Source organism: Leptonotus elevatus, chromosome 5, assembly GCF_054856555.1.
Source record: "Leptonotus elevatus isolate MCC_2025b chromosome 5, RoL_Lele_1.0, whole genome shotgun sequence".
NCBI classification, from domain to species: domain Eukaryota; kingdom Metazoa; phylum Chordata; class Actinopteri; order Syngnathiformes; family Syngnathidae; genus Leptonotus; species Leptonotus elevatus.
Window position 1 is genome coordinate 2,838,948 of NC_141243.1, and position 19,575 is coordinate 2,858,522.

The 19,575-nt window shown below is 40.4% G+C and overlaps 1 protein-coding gene across 2 annotated transcripts in view; it reads right to left on the minus strand.

Annotated features, from left to right (window-relative positions):
* The window catches only part of kremen1 (kringle containing transmembrane protein 1), a 66,075-nt gene that overhangs the window by 34,700 nt on the left and 11,800 nt on the right, over positions 1-19,575 (minus strand). For both annotated transcript variants that reach the window (XM_086075297.1, XM_086075296.1), the window contains exon 2: positions 18,011-18,311. In XM_086075297.1, coding sequence (XP_085931423.1) covers positions 18,011-18,095 — 85 coding nt within the window. In that variant the 5' untranslated portion in view covers positions 18,096-18,311. The remainder of the gene's footprint in view (positions 1-18,010; positions 18,312-19,575) is intronic.

A 19,575-nucleotide genomic window follows, 5' to 3' on the forward strand; every position in this document is an offset into this window, starting at 1 on the left:
CGAAAACATTGAACAATATCGGTGAAATAATACAAATAGGTTGTTTTAACTGCACATTAAGTAGTTCTCTCAAATAAAAATGACAATCCTATTGGTCATCTCAGCAGAAGAGCTTACAGTGGCTGACTTTTTCAGACCTTTGAGGGAAATGAGATTGGTGGAAAAGATCGGTTTATTTTTAAGGGATCGGCTGATCAGCGATCTTCCAAAATTAAGGAAAATCCGGGGGCCGATAAATCGGCCGGCCGATCCCTAAAGAAAACCATCAGCAAAAGAACTTCAGAACAACACAAGGAGATTGTAAGAAGACCTAAGAACAGATGGGAATGTAAGCAGAAAAATAAAGTAAAATGTAAAATGAACGTACAAAAAAAATAATTTAAGAATGACGTGAGAAAAACATGACACAAAAGAACATAAGAATAATCGTTAGGAGAATGTAAGAAAAAATGAACAAAGGAAGAACAAAGGAAAAACTTAAGAACGTGAGAAGAAAATAAACATTGAAGAAAAATGTAGGATGAGTTTACGAAGAAAAATAACCTCAGTTACGTTTTTAAGTTACTTAAAAACAAAATTAATCTGTAACTGATTATTTCTGCTCGCATTACCAGAACATGTTGTGTGGAAATCCCAACAAATCACAGGTCGAACCACCTTCTGGAACATCTTATGTTGGACCTTCGAGGTTCCAGTGTAGAAAGAAAGCCGGGTTCGCAAAACGAGAACGCGGCCTGAGGGCGTTTGCTTCAAGGTCCAGCGTGCGCACTTCCCATTCTTGGGACGGATCCATAAGAGATTAAAAGCGCGAGCGGGGGCTGGCGAGGGAACCATGAAAGACAAAGTGACAGCGAGGGAAGACTTCAAAAAAGAAGACAATGAGCGCTTTTATGATGCCGCGCATTGTTAAGCCGGGTTATAAATGGCCGTCTCCAATGCAGCAAGCGCTTCACTTCGCACTGTGCCAAGTTATAGACTCAAGCCAGAACAGTAAAGTTAACTGCGAGCAGCGGTGGGACGTGACCAAGAAAAAAAAGACTTTCTCACTTTCATATATCTATTTGATACTTTTCTGAAAACTTTTGACTTGAACTCCCTGCATTTCAACACAGATAGATACTTTCTAGATGGTAGATACTTTAGATACACTTTCTACACCTCACTTGGTCGAAATAAGATTGTTACTTTTTCCAACTTTCGTCGATGATGGCAGGACGTAAAAAGTCGCAACTAAAAATAAATAAAATAAAATAATAAAATAAAAAAATAAAAAATAAATAAATAAATAAATAAATAAATAAATAAATAAATAAAAATAAAATAAATAAAATAATAAAAATAAATAAAATAAAAAAAGGTCGCAACTAAAGAGGTAGATGTTTAAAAAAACAGAAGAAGTAGAGAAACAAAAAAGTACTAAAAGAACATTGACTATGGAAAGAAGCTGTTTTAAGCATGATTTAAATGCATTTACACTTGCATTTGCGTGCAGCACAACAGCTAAATGCCGATGCACCATGTTTGCTTTAAACTGTAGGCTCCACTCATTGACGTGAGCCTGCTGATCTCAGAATCCTAATGGCATTGTATTGCGTGCGTATTTCTTCAATGTAATCAGGACGTATAGACCAGTAGCATCATTTTCTAATCTTTTCTACAGCTGACTGGGAGCCAGTGTAACGTTTTTAGGACTGGAGTGCCGGTTTTTTTTTTGTGTGATTCATATTCAACGTGATTCATGTTTTGATAGCGCTGAAATCCAGCCAATGCAAGCTAGCGCTTAAAACAACAACTTGTGCCACGTACTACTTTGTGTGCAATTTTTGTTGTTGTTGTACCAAGTTATCAAAATATGCATTGCATGTACCCGATGCCAAAAATTCATTTTTTATATTTTAGAAATTGTTCTTTTTTTTCCCCACTTTTACTTGTGCACAGGAGTTGAATCAGTACTTTTGCCACCTCCCCAAAACAAAGCCCCAGTTGAGCTGCAAAGTGAACAAACAACAAAAGCCTAAACTTGAAGGAAACAGATGTGGCAAAGGCGTATTCCCATCCAGGAAAAATAACATACGGGCTCCTCATCACGTACTCGCTTTCATATCAACGCCATCTCGCACTTGTCACACAAGACATGTTGCTAACGGCCTGCGATGCGGGCGTTTAAAGTCAAGGGAAGAGGAATCCGTCTGCTCCCAGGCACCTCAGACAAACATGCCGACAGCGTGATCGCTTTTCACCTCGGGACATGCCGCAATTATTGAACTGATTTAGTGCCAGAAACGATCATCACAGTCATCACTGGGAAATGTTTTTTTTTTTTTTAAATGATTGGATATTTTATTGATGGCTTCCACTGAAGAAAGGCTGGTTAAGAGGCAGCCTACAGAGATCGTCTGCCAATTCACAGGTTTTATTTTATTTTAATTTTATTTGCAAATTCGCGTACGAAATATCAAAATAGATGCCGTGCTCAAGGGTATTTTAGCAGTGGATGCAAGAGCTATGTTGGTTCAATGACTCGTCTAATGTGCTAAGGAGACTCAGCCAGAGTTCAAGTCTGCCTTGATTGTGACATTCTTTGCTTCATTTTAGGAAGAATCCAACGCAGACGCTTACAGAACGGTACGAACAGAAGCGTCTTTTGTACGTCCGGGACCGGCGTTGCCGCGGTGATGCCATTCTCGCACACGCCACACTGCGCTATATAGAGAAACTTTCCTATGTCCTCAATATGGCGAATCCTTAAAGTGTTGTAATCATTAGTTCTGTTTTTGGGGCTGATGCATGTCTGTGTGACATCCTGTTGTCTTAGTTGGGTAGTCTGGACTTGAGCCATTCGGCATAACTTGCATATAATGAGTTGCTTCGAGCGAAGCCAAAAGTTCTTAAGAACTGTATCAATGGCAACCATTGATGTATAGGATTGTTTTAATACTATCCACTTTTGACAGCTCTAGTTCTCGTCTCAGACTCGGATATGGGGGCCGCTGCTTCAATCAGATCATTTGATCTTGACCAGGAAGAACTAGGTCTTGGTATCGGTTGATCCGATCTTGACTACACCAGGACACGACCAACCAATAACGTACCCAAACCCTGTTTCCACATTGCACGATTTTGGCCATTGGAGAATGTGAATGTTAATGTACATACATTTACACCATATTTTCTCTTTTAAGCATTTATTCTATGACGAAAGTAAAAGGAAGTATGACTCATGCACCTTCATCTTCAAAAACAAAAACTGCGGCCTTATCGCAAGATGACAACTGGAATATTTTGCTATTGAACTTTTGAAGCTTTGACTTTGAAACTTTCAGTGCTGATGAACATTATTATCTGCATGATGATTTGTATCCGTGACTGCTTTAAGGTTGCTGTTGTGTGTGCACCCTGCCCTTTAGAACAGCAATCGCTATGCAACTAGTGAAAATCCAATAAAAAGAGAGGAAACGGCAAAGTGTGTTTAGAGCACGATAAGAGAAAATAATTCAAACCTCTTGTCTTCCTTTCTGATTTGTTGTTTATTAAATGTTCTAGGTTGCCTGAACCTGACCGAGAAAAAAAAAAGTGCCACCGTGAGAAAAACACCCATCGTCGCTCAACAAAGTCATACCTTTCAGTACGAGCGAGACCAGATCAAAGGCCATGGCACGGACCATTAGCGCGGAAGTCCAAACCAGGTTTATTTGATCTGACCGCAACACCTACCTAAAGCTTGAAAATGACCTAATATAGGTCAATATTTCGTCGTGCATCTCACAGCACGGCACGAACACAGACCGTGAGCCGTTCATACTTCATGAGCTCACATCTCGCGTCAAAAGCAGGTAGCACGTTCGAGGGAGCCAAGCCAGACGATGCAAAACACACCTGTTTTCCATCCCGCTGTTTGCGCGCCGCTTCGCTGGCATGCGAGGAATGTAAATTACATGTGCTTTGGTTCTGTCGCAGTGGGTCAGGGTGTTCGGGCCCCCTCCGCAAACTACCGCCACTATCCTTGCGTCTCTCTCAGAGGTCCGACTTGATTACAGGGTCCGCGGACGAGGAGGAGGAGGAGGGAGAAATCAAAGGGGATCTGGTGGAGAGCGGGTGCGGGTGCGGGTGCGGGAAAAACGCAATCTGCGGCCGCAGATCAAATGCATCGCTTATCTTTCTTGTTTATGCCTGACAGGCATCATTATCACGTTGCCTCGTCTTGTCGGCTCAAAGGCGAGGGGGGGGGGGGGAGACACTGAAGCCATTGTTTCAAAGTTAAACAGGACGACTTGAACAGTAAACTGGCCACCCCTCATGTTTTTGCATGGTGGCGTTTGGCTGATGCTGTGGGTGCTGACGGATATCGTTCCAGCCAGCGGTTCTCAAACTGGGGTCTCGGGACTCCGGGGGCATCTGCAAGCTATGGCTGTAATTTTATTTTGAAATGACAAACTACAAGTGCCTTTCCTCATTAAAGTTTGATTTTACCATCACAACATTGTGATGTTCTCGTGAAAAATGTTGACTTTATTTCTGTCAGATTACTACTTTTTTCTTTCAAAAACAAACAAACAAAAAACACAACGTTTTTGTTCTTGTAAACAATCAAACTTTATATAATCAAACTTTATACTTGAAAAAAAAAGTGAATTAATTGGATTAAGCAATTGTTAATTTATTATAATTACATTATTTAAAAAAAAAATCTGATTTTAGTAAAAAACTAATGACCCAGGTCATTATTGTAAATAATAAAATTTAAATAAAAATATTTGATTAAATAAATGTGTTAATTTTTAGAATTCAATTTGTTATTATTATTATTTTTTATCTGACCTACAAATGACCTGGCCTTTCAGTTTTAAAAATCCAACATGACCGTAGTGGGCAAAACGTTTTCCAACCTTTGCAGCTCCACTTCTCATCCTGGCTGCAGGACACTCGCTGCTCTTCGCATTAGTTATTTCCTGTTGTGGCCACTTCCTGTCAACAGTCCTCTCTGTGCGTATGAGAGAAAAGTTTTATTTTTGTAAGCAAAAGGCAACGTCCTGCCGTGTTTTCGGGTATCGCCTTTTTCATTGCCGTTTCAGTTACATCACAGGTACTGTTTGTACTTTATTCCAAAGATGACTATGATTATCCTCATTACACTACACGGCTCAAGTGACAAAGGATTTCTGGTCCAGCATGGCACGAGTCCAATATGGGTCGCGGCAACTGTTTCCTAAATAGAAAAGATTGAAGTTGTTGATGTTGAATTTTAAATGTCAATATCATTCCTGATCTTTGAGGTACTTTAACGACAATATGGGTTCCTGGAAATTGGGCGTAACTCACTCAATGTCAATGCTTGAAGCCACGTGTTAATTGGTGAACTCAACTGAACAGGCTGAGTTGATTTAGACAATTCATTGTGTCAGTCGTGGGATACAATGTAGTTTAAAAAAGAAAAAAAAAAGTTGTATTCCATGTGTTGCTTGGGCTCGACTATCTGAATCCAATGAGTCTCCATCCAAATGATTGCTTTGGTCTTATTTCGAGCAGCCAGGTCACAACATGAAGACATCCCCGATTCCGTTCGCGGCGTATCCGATCTCCGGTGGACGTCAGCTAAAAGAGTTTTTATTGTGTCCAGAGTCACAATAAGAGCGACCACAATGGGCCGCTAAAGAGGCCTCGGCAATCTTTCAGACCCCTTTTTAAAACGTCGGCGTCTCCGATTCCTGATCTGGCCTGTGAAAGTGATCCCCTTTCACTGCGGTTTGTGTGACTGTGGGAAGAGCTGCGGTACCGGCGAGCAGATGGTTCGGTTAAAGGACAAGGGCGGTGGGTGGGGGCGGGGCCGGGGGATCCCATCGGCCTCAGTTACGGAGGATCCATTGAGGGCCGGCAGATTCGGTTTCATGGCATCCGTGGAGTGTGACCACCCCGCTGTTTTTCTTTTTTTTTGGGGGGGGGGTGGGGGGGTCTGCGGCTGCAAGCTGGACCTGTTTTGATCATGACCTTCAATACGGGAGGTCACCTGAAGACTTGGATTTCAGCCCTCTTGAGCGCACAGCCTTTGCGCCGCTTGTCACTGGCTCATCAACACAAAAGGACAAAGGCTGACTTGTTGAAAGATCGAGATGACACCTGCAGGTGTCACCATTGGCCCGAGCTGGCAAAGTACAGATTATGGCGTCAACAAGGTGTTACGGCCAATGGCTGTATTTCCTGATTTAGACTTTGTAGGTTCGCTCTTGGCCTCCAAACGAGCAAACCTAGCTCACTTCCTAAACGTTCCAGTCCCAACCCAGAATTTTAGCTCACTGGTAGTGCTCTGCACTCACAAATCGTAGTCGGTGTTCGATCAAATTCGATCGCGGGAGAATGGCTGCTTGAAAAGTATCTCTTGGGGCAAAAAAATAATTAAAAAAACATTGGGTTTACAACATGATGCTATCACTGATTTGTCAAGTAAGACTTCAAAAGAGAATTATGTTTTTTTTTTTTTAGGGGTGTCAAAATGAGTGCGAGTTCATTTAAAGTTCCTTTAATGCCACTATTTTTTATTAATGACCGCCCCTTACTTAGAAAGCCTGTACTGGGTGAAATTCCAGTCGCAACGCAGCAGACACGTCCACGTCAAAATTTAGCAGTAATAAATCTAATAATAATAATGCACATATTTGTGGAGACTGGGATTAAGATATATTTTACAATTTTAAAAAATGTGCAGAAAAGAAAAGTGACTTCATGTCAGAGATTATTTTGCTCTTCATATGAAAAGAAAAATGCACTGAGCTGTCACCAACGTCTTACAAATGCAATTATGCCATCTAGTGGCAGAAAAAGAATCTCAACACAAATCTATGGGGTAGATGCCACAGACTTTTCCGACTTCCGAGTTTTACACACCGGCCGCGTTCCAACACTCGCACCCCCACCCCTGCGCCCCTCCAACCATGCGCTCCCGTCGACGGGAACGCACGACCGAGGGGCACAAAGGCAGAAGCGCAAGTACCGGGACACGGCCCACACGTCGCAAACCGAAAACCTGGACGTCGGAAGTCCCGCCTCCTCTGTGGCATATAGTCCAATTCGCACTCGTTTTTGACAGTACAGTACATCTTTTTAATTTTAACTCAATGTTATGAATTATTAATAAATTATTGTATCAATGACTAAAAGATGCAGCCATATATTTTTTTCCACTTTTATGTTAACAAGAGTATGAAAACTTGGAAAATTTATTTTATTGTACATTTGGAACAGATATAAAATTTGCAATTAATCGTGAGTTAACTATTGAAGTCATTTTTTCTCCAGAGAAAAGAAGGGAAAAAAAAAGAAAAAAAACTATTGAAATCATGCGATTAATTACGATTACAATTTTTAATCGTAGTTTCTTTATTTTCTTCCCATACAAACGAAGTATATGATAAAATTGATATAACGTATTGGCATCTTTGAGTAAACTTTGAGAGCGGGACGTAAGTCCTCTTTTTGGGAAACCCAAATATGGTCACTACTCCTAAAAATCTTTAGTCATTCAACCTCTCCTGTGACCAAACAACCCATATTTTGGAAATGGGGCGTGGATGAGAGCCCGTTAAGCGACGTCCGAGGCTTGTGATCCTCCACGCGCCGTCTTGGCTATCGTCTTTGTTGGCATGTTTGCAGTCCACTTAGCCTCACTCCAGTCCTTTTGTTCCAACATTTGCTCCGGCCGTTGACCCGCATCCGCTCGTTTGTCGCACGCATCCACGTCCGTGGGCGTTTCCCGCGCGCGGAGGAAATGTGCGTCTTTGGCCCGCAAGCTGAAGCAGATGGACGAAAAGCAGCGAAATGACTGGGCCGCGTATTTACTATTTGCAGTTAAGTGGCTGCCTATTACTCGGCCGCAGCGCAGAGCAGACCTCGGTGGCCCGGGCCCAAACATAACGGGCGTATAAAAAGAAAGTCAAGTTCGCCGGACAGGTCACGTCTGACACACCAGCAATTTAATAATATCCCGCCATCATGTGTTGCTGCTTACGCTCACAAGTCCGAATTCCGCGTGACACCACAAAACACATGCTTTTTTTTCTGCTCATAACCAAAGTTGGACCAATGATTGGCAAGAAGTGTGGAAGATGTTTGAAATGTCACGAGCTTTATTAAAAGCATGCTGTGAAAAAAAAAATTACAAAGCCCAAATGTCATAAGGATTTTTAGGCTTAGGATATAAAAAGAAATCAAAAGTGCGCAAACCGCTGCAACAGAGACGCGCCCAGAGCGGATTTTTTTTATTTCACTTATTGAAAACAAACCGTGGAGATGTTGAGGGTGGGCAAAATACAGCGTCCGTTCCGTAATCTGGCCCAGCTAACATTTACAGTGGCAAGAGTTTTTTTTTTTTCTTTTGCCTCTAGTATTTGATACCTTGAAAGAAGACATAATTTTATCCCTAATTTTATTGATAAAATTATTTTACATTAAATTTTTAAAAAAGTGTTTCAAAAAACACTTTAAATATAGTTTATTCTATTAAATAATATACAAATCCGAGTAAAATAGCCAATTATAGGTTACATTATAACTTATTTGCTACCCATTTTAAACATCACCATGCTCCCAAAGACGTATTTATAAGTTTTTATGTGTGTGTTTTTTATGCTAGAACATACAGAAGACTTTGATGCAGACTCTGAACTGAAGAGAATGCGAGAATGAGAGATCAACCAGGGCCATGTTGCAAAAAAGCTCTTTCCCCACTGTTTTAAACACATTTGTGAATAATGATGAAACGCAGCTATATTCTAATGCTAATTGCTGCAAAACGGAAACAGATAGAAATATACCTTTTTTTTCCTGAAGAAAGAAGAGACTCTAATCTTTCTTTCGGTAGGTTCCATGTTTTTATAGCAATAGAACACAATATTCTGCGGGACTTGCAAAATCAGTCAAAATCCAGTAAAACAGAGTGAATGAGTTAATTACATTAATACTTAATTAATTACAATTAAATTGAATAAAATTAAAAATACACTGAATTATTCTATAATTAGAAAAAAAACATTTTACATAACCATCTTGTCGCCCCCAGGAGGAGGCCTCGTCTCCAATTTCATTTCAAATTGATTTTTGCTCATGAAAACAATTGTTTGCGCGAGACTTAATGGAATTTACAGAAGAACATAAGCCTTTTCATCAGTGTTCTGCGACTATTCGATTTAGCCCCTTCGCCTGCGGAGGGTTACGTCATGTTGGGCTGGGGTGAGAATGTCATTTGGGATTCCACAGGATGCAAATTTCAGATGCAAAAAAGGAACACGACCAAAAGTGTCGGGGGGGGGGGGGGGTCCAGTTAGCTTGTTGAAGGATTTACAAGGCTTGTCTTACGGGTCTGTCTTTGTCAGTAGTGGAAAGTAACTAAGTACAAATACTTTGCCAGAGATGATCACTAAGTAAGTAAGCTTACTTTACTTGAGTATTGATCCTTCCGACAAACACTTGGCGAGTCTTCACTGCCACTTGAGTTGGTGGCCGCTTTAATCTCGCATTGACTTGCGGTGACCAGCAGGTTCGACTCCGACTTGATGCTTTTACGTCGGGCAAAAACAGGAAGGACTTAGTACAAGATACGGCCAATCTTTTTGAAACCAAGAGCTAGTTCTTGGGGACTGATTAATGTGTCGGGCCACACGTTTCATACACACTTCTGAAATAACAAATGTGCTCAAATAATTTTTGATAATGTTGTAATGTTATTAATATTAATATTTCTGATGTTTGATACGTATTTTTTTTAAAGGCTGATACGACTATGTGTATTCATTTTTTGAGTACTCATTGATACAGAGCACCGATAACACTAGTACTAGTATATACAATTTTATTGAACGCAATAAAAAATTGTGAACAGACTTTACTTTCTGGCACAGATGATGATTTACTTAAGTGTCAAACTGCCGCAGTATAGCGCCAACTCGTGCCGATGAGGACTTACTCAATGCCTTTTACTTGTTGCCTCAAGTATCGATGGCTGGTATCGGAAGCCTCCATAACTATCCAACACTTTAAAATTAGGCCTGCCCAATACCGACATTTGGTATTGGTATTCGCAGATCCCGAATTAATAATTAATGATATTGATGAAGGCACTGATTATGTTAACGTTTTCTAACAATAATTAGAAAACGAAATATATTTTTAACATTAACATTATTTATGACATTTATTATAACATACTAAAAATGATCACTTCTACAACATTCCTAGAAAATCACAATATCCTTTTTTTTTTTCTTTCTTCTCTTTTTTTTTTCTTCTCTAAAGATATATTAATATCCTATTACTGGTGAGCCATTTTTAGAACAGGCTAAAAACATTTGAGTCAAAAGTAACCCAATTATGAATCAAATATGGACCGATCCATTTTCTTGTATACAAAATGACCGCATTTTTGGACCCGACGAAAGGATCTGAACAACATTTATGAGTTGTTTTACGCTAAAGGAGCAATTTCTTGACTCAAAGTTGGGTCACATTGACCCAAGTAGAGGATCGGTCCATTTTTGACCCACAGTTGGTTTATTTTTTGACCCGACTGTTTTTAGAGCCCGCAGGCACCACGTTAGTAGCCCCTGCTATATTACTTCCTGTGTCTTCCTACTCCATTTTGACTTCCTTCTACCTGTTTGTAGCGGTTTCTTGCGGCGTCTTGTTGCTTTATGACCCCCCCCCGGGACTTTCAATCAAAACCGGCCTTGCCCTAAACCGTCTCACTAGGAACAGACACATCCATCCCACCATCGGGACCAACTGGCCCTTGCCAATGGCGGTTTTGGGGCCATTGGAGCTTCAACTGCGCTGCTTTGCATGCTGGGTAGCCTGCACAGCAGCGTGGGCAGGTGGCGATTTGCCTGACATGTAAAACAGAAGAAAGGAAAAAAAAAAAAAAAACAAGTGCCTGGCGCAGGGCGGTACTGCGATCAAAGGAAAGCAGGCCTTTGAACGTGACAGGCCCGCAGTCACGGCGGCACGATAATAAGCACCAGTGCGCTTGTAATAACCGGGTACGTTTCCACGGGCGTTTTTTTTGAGAGGGAGGCGGTCCGACCCGTTGGCACGGGCGGCGGAGCGAGGGCGTCGCCTGCAAAAAACGTGACCTCGGCGAGGGCATGTCCGCCCGGAGGTCGACAGGAAGTAGAACGGGCACGGGAGGCGCTCGCATTGCTGACCTTTTGTCACTCGTCAATTCTGTCAACAAGTGCAAGAAAAGACTTTTGAAACAGACTTCTTTTCTTTGAGGAACTTACAGGGTTATTATAGTTGTGGAATTTTCATGATAGTTAGTTTTTATTTCGTTTTGAGGGTGTTGTTTTTTAATATAGTTAGTTTTAATTAGTTTTCAGGGCAGCTCTGTTATTTTCATTAGTTGTAGTTATTTCCAAAATCTGTAGTTTTAGTTTAGTTTTAGTATTAGTTTTTGTTTTATTTTAAAAAGTAAAAAGTGTAATACTTGTGTGCAATATGCAATAAATACCATGGTTAAGTGAAAAAAGAAACACCCTTTTTACTAAATGAAAAAAACTGGCAAGGCAAGCCGCCATTGGAGCCAAAAGTCAAACACGCAAAACTGGCAGCAAAGAGCGACATCATCGGAAGGTGCTTTTCTATTGGCTGCTGTCACTTCTGTGCGACACAGTCAAACGTCCTTATTGCGGTCATTAATGAAATTACTATACTTAAATCACATTTAAGATCAACCCAAAGGCTCATGTATTAAATTAATTACCAAAGACGAAAACCAACGGCCTTTTCACTATAATTCTAGTTTCGTTTTGTAAATGTAAAATGTAGTTTCAGTTAGTTTTCGTTTTTTAAAAAGCATTTTTGTTTTTTTATTTTTTTGTTTTTCGTTAACGAAAATGTTTTTGGAATTTTTGTTTTAGTTATTAAGTACGGAAGAGGATTGGGGCCAATGAAGATTAAAAAAAAATAAAAATTATGAAAAAAGTTTGGCAGGATTCTGACTTTATTCTCAGTCAGAATTCTGAGATTAAAGTTAGAATTCAGACTTTAAAGTGAGAATTTTGAGAATAAAGTCAGAATTCTCACTTCAAAGTCAGAATTCTGACTATTCTGAGAATAAAGTGAGAATCCTGCCAAACTTTTTTTCTCTCTTCACTGGCCCTAATCCTCTTCCATAATTTAGCTAATTTTAGTTCACTAAAAGAACCTTGGTAATTTCTCACAACGTTCCTGCTGCTAACACCTTCATTGGGGATGAAGGCCCGAAGTGCTTTCCAATGACTGGAAATCAACATCTGAGCATGTACGCGAGTGGTATCAGTTTGTTTTGCTGCGTTTCCGGTTAGCTTATCAGATTCAGACATAAAGTTGATAAGACAACAAACAATACACACACTAGATAAAATCCTATCTTGAATAATCTTCAAATTGTAATCATCCCGAGTCTCTTCCTGAATTCACATTCAAGTCTGCATAATAGTTCACCTTGAATTATTATTATTTTTTTTTTTTTACTTTTCTCTCCTTAGCTGGATAAATCTTGACATGTACTCAACGATAGCTGAATTGAAATACACTTTAAAATATGCATGGCGGCTACTGCTGCGGAGCTTTAACCTGTAAACAGGAAGTTGGCAGCGCACAGCTCGTTCAAAAAAAAACTATGGGACACCGACCACATCCTGTCACGAAAATAAAAGTAGCATTTCACGACATTGAAGGTTCCCGAGCGGGACGCGGCCTCTCTCCCTCCGCCATGTGTGTCCGTGTACATATCCGACAGTCAAATGTGTTTTCCTCGTCTCGCCGTGCGTGCAAGTGCAAACACACGCGCGCACACACACAAACACCTGCACAAACTGACAACTGCAGCCAGACGTCGACTTAGCAACCTTTAACGGACACGCCCTGTTCGGTTGAAGAAGAGTTCATGTTTTTCACACAAGAGCGCTAACGCGCGCACACCCAACATTTGGCTGTGAAGCCAATGTTTTTGTTTTCACCAGCTTTTGTATCTAAGCTCATCCGTCATGACAAAAAAAAAAGAGAAAAAAAAAAAGAGAAAAAAAAAACTTGTCACTTTCTGTTTCATTTTCCATTAAGTATTGACGGGAAATGTGATTGTCATGCTTGGGTGCAATTAAAAGTGGATTGAAAATAAGGATGAAGGATAAGGAAGGTGACTGATAATCATTTTTTTGCTCAGTTAAAATCCAACATGGCCAAATAAGCTTTGTTGTTTTTTTCCTCATTAAACTATGAACATCATTTGACTAAATGTCTTTGAAGAACTACATGCGATATTAACAATCAGTTAAGCATCACGTCTTCAAATATTGTTTTTATTTAACGCGTTCAAATGTTGTTGCGTGAATCAATAGCACCTCTGCTGGTTGTAGCCAAGTAGTGCACTCAAAACTATGGCTGCAACTAACGATTCGTTTTTACTAATCGATTAAAATGGAAATTATTTTGTTGATCAATTGATGAATGGGATTTTTTTTTAGTTCCATAACTTTATTCGAAAAAACAGGACATTATTTCAAATTGTCAGTGCAGAAAATACATCAATGATTTATGATTCAGTTACTGGTTTGGTCCATTACTCAAAACTAAGTGATCAATTCCTCACCCAATGCCATAATTCAAAATCAGGTTCCTGAATAATCAGCCATTCAGTTACCGACAATCCACACATACCGATTTTTAACGTCGCGGATTTTCAAAACGTGACACCATACATGAGTAAAAAAAATAATAATAATCATGTTATGTGCTGTGATTTTCCATTGAGATTGTGGAAGAAAAATGGCTTTTAACACACATTATGATCACCCAGGATAAGCTTTAGAAACATCTGACGATCAAGTCCTTGCTGACTTTGATCGGAAGCGGGAGAAAATATTCCAATTTGATCCGAACGTCGGTATGCGCATCACTCGCTTGAACTATCCGAGAAGACCCCGCAGTCAACTTTTGAAAAGTTGATATCATCTCAATCAAAGCAATTAGGCCGTCTGTCAAAGAGCTGGACAACATTCCTCAGCAGGCCTCTGCTTGACGGGGCCCGAGCTAACCGTGTTAGCCTCGGAGGGGAAAGGCAGGATGTGACGCGCTCCACGCCGGAGTTATCCCTGGAAGAATGAGAGGAATCCTATATATATATATATATATATATATATATATATATATATAAAATCAAACCCAAGTTTAGTCTTCCAAAGACAGACAATTCTTACAAAATGTTACAAACGTTGAATCGGTCCAGGCCCAATCTTTGCAACGTTGGCTCACCTGGGTCGATTACTGGTTTAAAAAAAACAAAAAAACGTTTTTTTCTACCCACTGATGCGGTCTGTCACTGGTAATGAGATCTAAGCAGGGCACAATATGGTTGACTGCTTGCAGAGTTGAGTAAAAGAGCTGCGCCCTCTTTTAAGTTATTTGGGGCTAGTGGCTTTTTGTGGGAGCAGAGAGGGGAAGGGCGAGCAGTCACCCACAGCGCAGGAGGGAGGCAGCCCGATGAAAAAGACACCACAAACATGGATCAACTCGGTTGATCCATGTGCATTGTCCTTAAATTTTTTTACAAATTGCCAAACTGCCAATTGGTACTAGTTAGCCAAGGACAACATGAGTAGCCCATGACTAGCTTTGTATGTACGGTTGGAGCTTAAGTTCAGCCTAAATTGTTACAGTCTAAAGCATAGGTGTCAAATTCCGGTCCGGGAGGGCCGTAGTCCTGCAGGTTTTGGAGGTTTCCCTCTTCCAACACAAGCTGATTCCAATCAGCAGGATCGTTATCAGGCTTGCTGATGAGCTGATCCTATAACAGCTGTGTTGAAGAACGGAAACATCCAAAAACCAGGACCGGAGTTTGACACCTATGATCTAAAGCCTCTGTAAGCTGTATATTTTTTGAGGTAAGATGTGGGAAAACAGAAAATAATAGTGTTTTGAGATAATAGTTTGTGATGTATTTACGATTTCAATTAATTAATACAGTCAACTTTTTGGGGTAGATATCAATTATAAGCATTTTTCCCCATTGTGTTGACATGTGAAACTTTTTCTGCCACACGTGATGTTATTTCCTGTTTATGGCAATGTTTTCACATTTTAATAACAATGGTTTTCTTATCACTACCCTGCTATGAATGGTTAAAATTATTTAAAAAAAAAAAAATTAAAAAAAAAATGATATGATTGTGTAGTTTGCCTGTATTTTCAGATTTACATTAATTTAACATTATTTTTTTTTAAAGTTTTTCTGTTTACCATTTGACATTAAATGTTAGCACATTAGGTGTGAGTTACACATTTTTAGTGTTTAAAGATATATACCTTATATCGCGGTTTAACACGTGATGAATGGGAGTTCACTGCATTTCTATGTTTAAGATTCCCAATGAAAAAAAAAAAAAAAAAAAAATCAAAAAAACTGGCACAATCTTCAAAAAGTCATATCTGAGCATGTGATTTCAAACGAGCTATCCACGTTCGGCGTCATGCGAGGGGGAATCCCCAAAGGAAACAGTATCACTGATAGCATCGCGACATGTTATTGCAACACTTATCACCACTACATCAGTCAAGCAAAGGAATCCAAACAAACACCAGTCGTCAGGCACATTTCGACAACAAATGTGATTTTATATGCAAATGTGGTCGCCACATGCACTGCCCAATTTGGGCCGACGCTCCACAGGGTGTTTTTAAGCTTTTTTTTTGGGCCTTTTTTTTTTTTTTTTTTCAAGGCCAAAATAGACCAAATGAAAAACGGTCATTACCTCGTAAGACGACTTGTAAACGCATGAAATGATTGTTGAATACGCAGCCGACTCCCCCTCCTCCTCTTTCTTCCCTCGGTGTTATGAGGGGGATTACCGTGGCTTTAAATACTTTGTGTTAATACATAGGTACACATGGGAGCAGTTACGCACCAGCCCAGATGGCCGACCCTCTAATTTGAAGCCCAAAGGGTGTCATTAAGAAGACAAAAAAATTAAAAAGGAAAGCCTGCGGATTTTTTGCCGCTTCTGACATGACAGGCGGCGCAAATTACAGCAAAAGGCGGGCAGGGCTCGGTTTGTGCGGTCGGCATTATTAGATATCTGCGAGGAGGTTGTGACCCAATATTGTGTGCACGCATGCTTTTAGAGTGTGACGCAAAAAAACTGGAGGCAGACGGATCAAAAAAATAATAACTTGTTTGCATCGCAAAGCAGGACAGGGGGCGCGTGTGCGCTGGCTCCAATTCAAGGTCAGTGGAGGTCGTCTGGTGGCTTGAAAAGAGCCTGAGACAATAAAAAGGATGTTTTTTGTAACATTATTATGACTTCTGCTATCAAATGTTTTCAGATTTTCAAATCATCAGATGAAAAATGATTTTGCATTATTCAACATCAAGATATGCGCGCTACTATTTTTGTCCACTTGCCGTTCGACACTATAATATACGTGACTTTGAATGTGTGTGGCTTTAAAGGGCGTGGCCTGGCCCGGTGAGTGACGTGTGTGTCAGCGAATGTGAGTGTTTATGTGGCAGCCGGACTGCTCTGTTTTATCTTCGAAGACATTTTGCCTCTCATCTGAGAAGGCTTCGTTCGATTCATGCAGCGAGGCTCGCTGAGAACAGATGTTATATTTATAGTTGGCTGTAACGCACACACAAAAAAATGATATGATGCAAGAGACCAACAAGTCCTCTCACACTTTTGCGAATGAGAGTAAAAAATCAGTTTAAAAGATAAATCAAGAAACCAATGCGATTTGCGTGCATTAATAAATCATTGGCGCGTCGTGCTACTGCTCGCATTTACAAGATTCACCCCAAATGTTCAGTCGTAGTTAAAAGTCACATTTAAATCCGCACGTTCAGCACATCTAGAACTGTTGCAACCCCATAGAAAGTCGACAACGTCACTATAAAAACAAAAAAAAGTAGCCAGCTCACTTTAGCATTATTTGCTAACACAATTAGATAGAAATCTGAGTTTTATGAGCACAACTAAAGCCGTCACGTGTCAATTTCAGCCTTTCTAAAAACTCCAAAGAAATGAATCAGTTGAATGTCACATTTAACACCAACTTTTTAACGGTATCGCAAAAAAAACAAAAACACGATGTTACACGAGAAACACCTCAACTTATGTTTTAGCAACATAGAGGTAAACGCAAGTTGCAGGTGTATTATTAACTGTCCCACCTGTCATTTCTGGCCCTAATTCCAAGATTTATACCAACATTTTCAAGAACTCCATATTCATAAAAGCGGTAAAAATAAAAATCACATTTCATTCAACACTGTTGGTGATTGTATCACATAAAAAGTAAAGGATTTTACATTAAAAAAAAATTCCTTAAATTGTAGCTTTGTGACATGCTAGTGTATTATCCGAGGTGTCGCCTCTCTGTGTGCAGAAATTACCGAATGGAAGATTGAAGCATTCATCTCAAAATGAGGGCATTGCCAGCAATTACAGTTTAATAATTCACATTTAAAACAAGAGAGTACATACTCATTGGATGTTATGGCTGCAAATTGACAGTATTTGTCCCATCATCAATACGCAGTCATAAATCAACTGAGAATCACATTTAAAGATCCCAAAAATGTGCTCATGTTCAAGAATTCCAACTCAACAGAAGGCTCAGTGCACATCGGATGCTGTTTTGGAATGGAGCAATTTTGGACAGAACCCCAACCAAAAATGCGCGTTTTCCACACAACATCCAACAATAAGACAAAAAATATTCTTATTGTTATGGCATATCAAGTACAATCGTCGTTATGGTGCCGCTTGGAGCGGTTGCTGATGTGGGGGGGAAACATCGCTGCATGTTCGCCGGAGAGAAGAAGCCTTCTCCGGGCACCGGAGCGGATCTTTGTTATGGGGCACCGAGACGCAGTAAAGTTTGGGAAAATCGAGAAAGAAGATAAAAAGAAGGGACGGAGGAGACGAAGATGATAAAAGCGGAAGGGGGGGGGGGGTACAACTAAAATAAAGGCAACAGGTTGCGGACTCACCGGTGTCGAAGTGAGAGATCGAAGCGGAGGACAGGAAGAAGAAGCCGGCCAGGAGCAGCGAGGAGGCGGCGGTCCACGGGTCCATGGTCCCAGGTGAGGTTGAGGTTGAGGCGGGCTCGGCTCGGCTCAGCTCTCGTCTCGACTCTCGCGTTCTACTCTGGAAGTCCGCGAAACGACCCGGCAGACTTCTAGCGGAGCGGGGAGGGATGGAGGGGGGTGTTGGGGCGGGGGACTAGATAGCAGCGCGGAGGGATCCGATTTCCAGGACATGTGACAGGAAACTGAGCCAAACTCTTTCAACCTGCTCGATGGAGGAGGAGGAGGAGGAAGAGGAGGAAGAGGAGGAGGTTAGAACGGCGCTGCAGGTTAGTCAAGTGTAAAAACGCAAAGTGCTTGTTTAAACCGTTCTCAGCCTTTAGTCGGTCTATTTGAATGATTGTTCAAAAGCCCTTTCTTAGTCTTGTTTTCGTTATTTGATAGTTTGAGGTGTCACAAAAGCAAACAAATATTAGCCTCAGTTATGTTCTCCTTGAAAAGTTTCTAGATCACATAATCCCATCATATCATTAAAAAAAGGTAAGTGCAGTTGTACCTAATATTACTTGTATAACGATAAATTCAGATGTACCTAAAATGGTGGCAGCTGTGAACATTTAATGTTGCAATCTGAACTATTAAAAGGAATTTTAATTGGAAGTAAACGAACTCTGTGAAAAGGGCAGCAGACAAGAAAGTCCTTCAAGGCACATGTCATTAAATCAAACAATTAAATGGCACTAATTAGCTTTAATGAAAGCTGGCATCATTGTTTTTATAATTATGTGAATGAATGTGATAGTGTCATACAAACAGGTCCTGCGTGTGTCGCATTTAAGTGAGAAACAGCGCACTCTGCTGCTTATTTTGTGTATTGAGCACTTAGAAAAGACACAAAGGAGCTTTCAAAAATGTTCAGAATTCAACGAGATACAAGTTTTAATTTGTTTCATGTTCCACGCTTGTAACTTATAGCTCCTGTTATATTGTGGGTCAAAATGACCCAGTCTGAGTTACAGAATAGCAAATATGATTTTTTTTCACTATGCAACTTGGCACCAGACAAAGAAATGGTTCATTTTGACATATTTGCAATGACAACCGTTAATAATGAGCTGAAGCATGCAGGATGCTTTTAGAGCACTGAGCTTAACCAGTGGTCAAACTAACCCATGTTAATGTTGAAGAACTACAAATTAGTCGTTTTTGTTGTTGTTGTTTTTTTGCTATGAAACATCTCACCAATTAAAATGGTCTACTATGACATATTTTCAATTCAAATAGTTAAGAGTGTGACGGCGTGTGACAATATCAGCGTACCTCAACTCTCGGCCCAAATTCAACGAGGGTCGGTTCCACCTATCAATTGTTATCGTTGGTTCCATTTATACTAGTTGGCTTGAGGGCTGACATCTCTACATTAGTGCGTGTCAAACATAAAGTGCAATTGTCCAAATGTTTGTAAAATGGAGTGTAAAAGTCAATGCTCCCCTGGAGGGACATTGGAGGACGCGTCTTCTTTGAGGGTC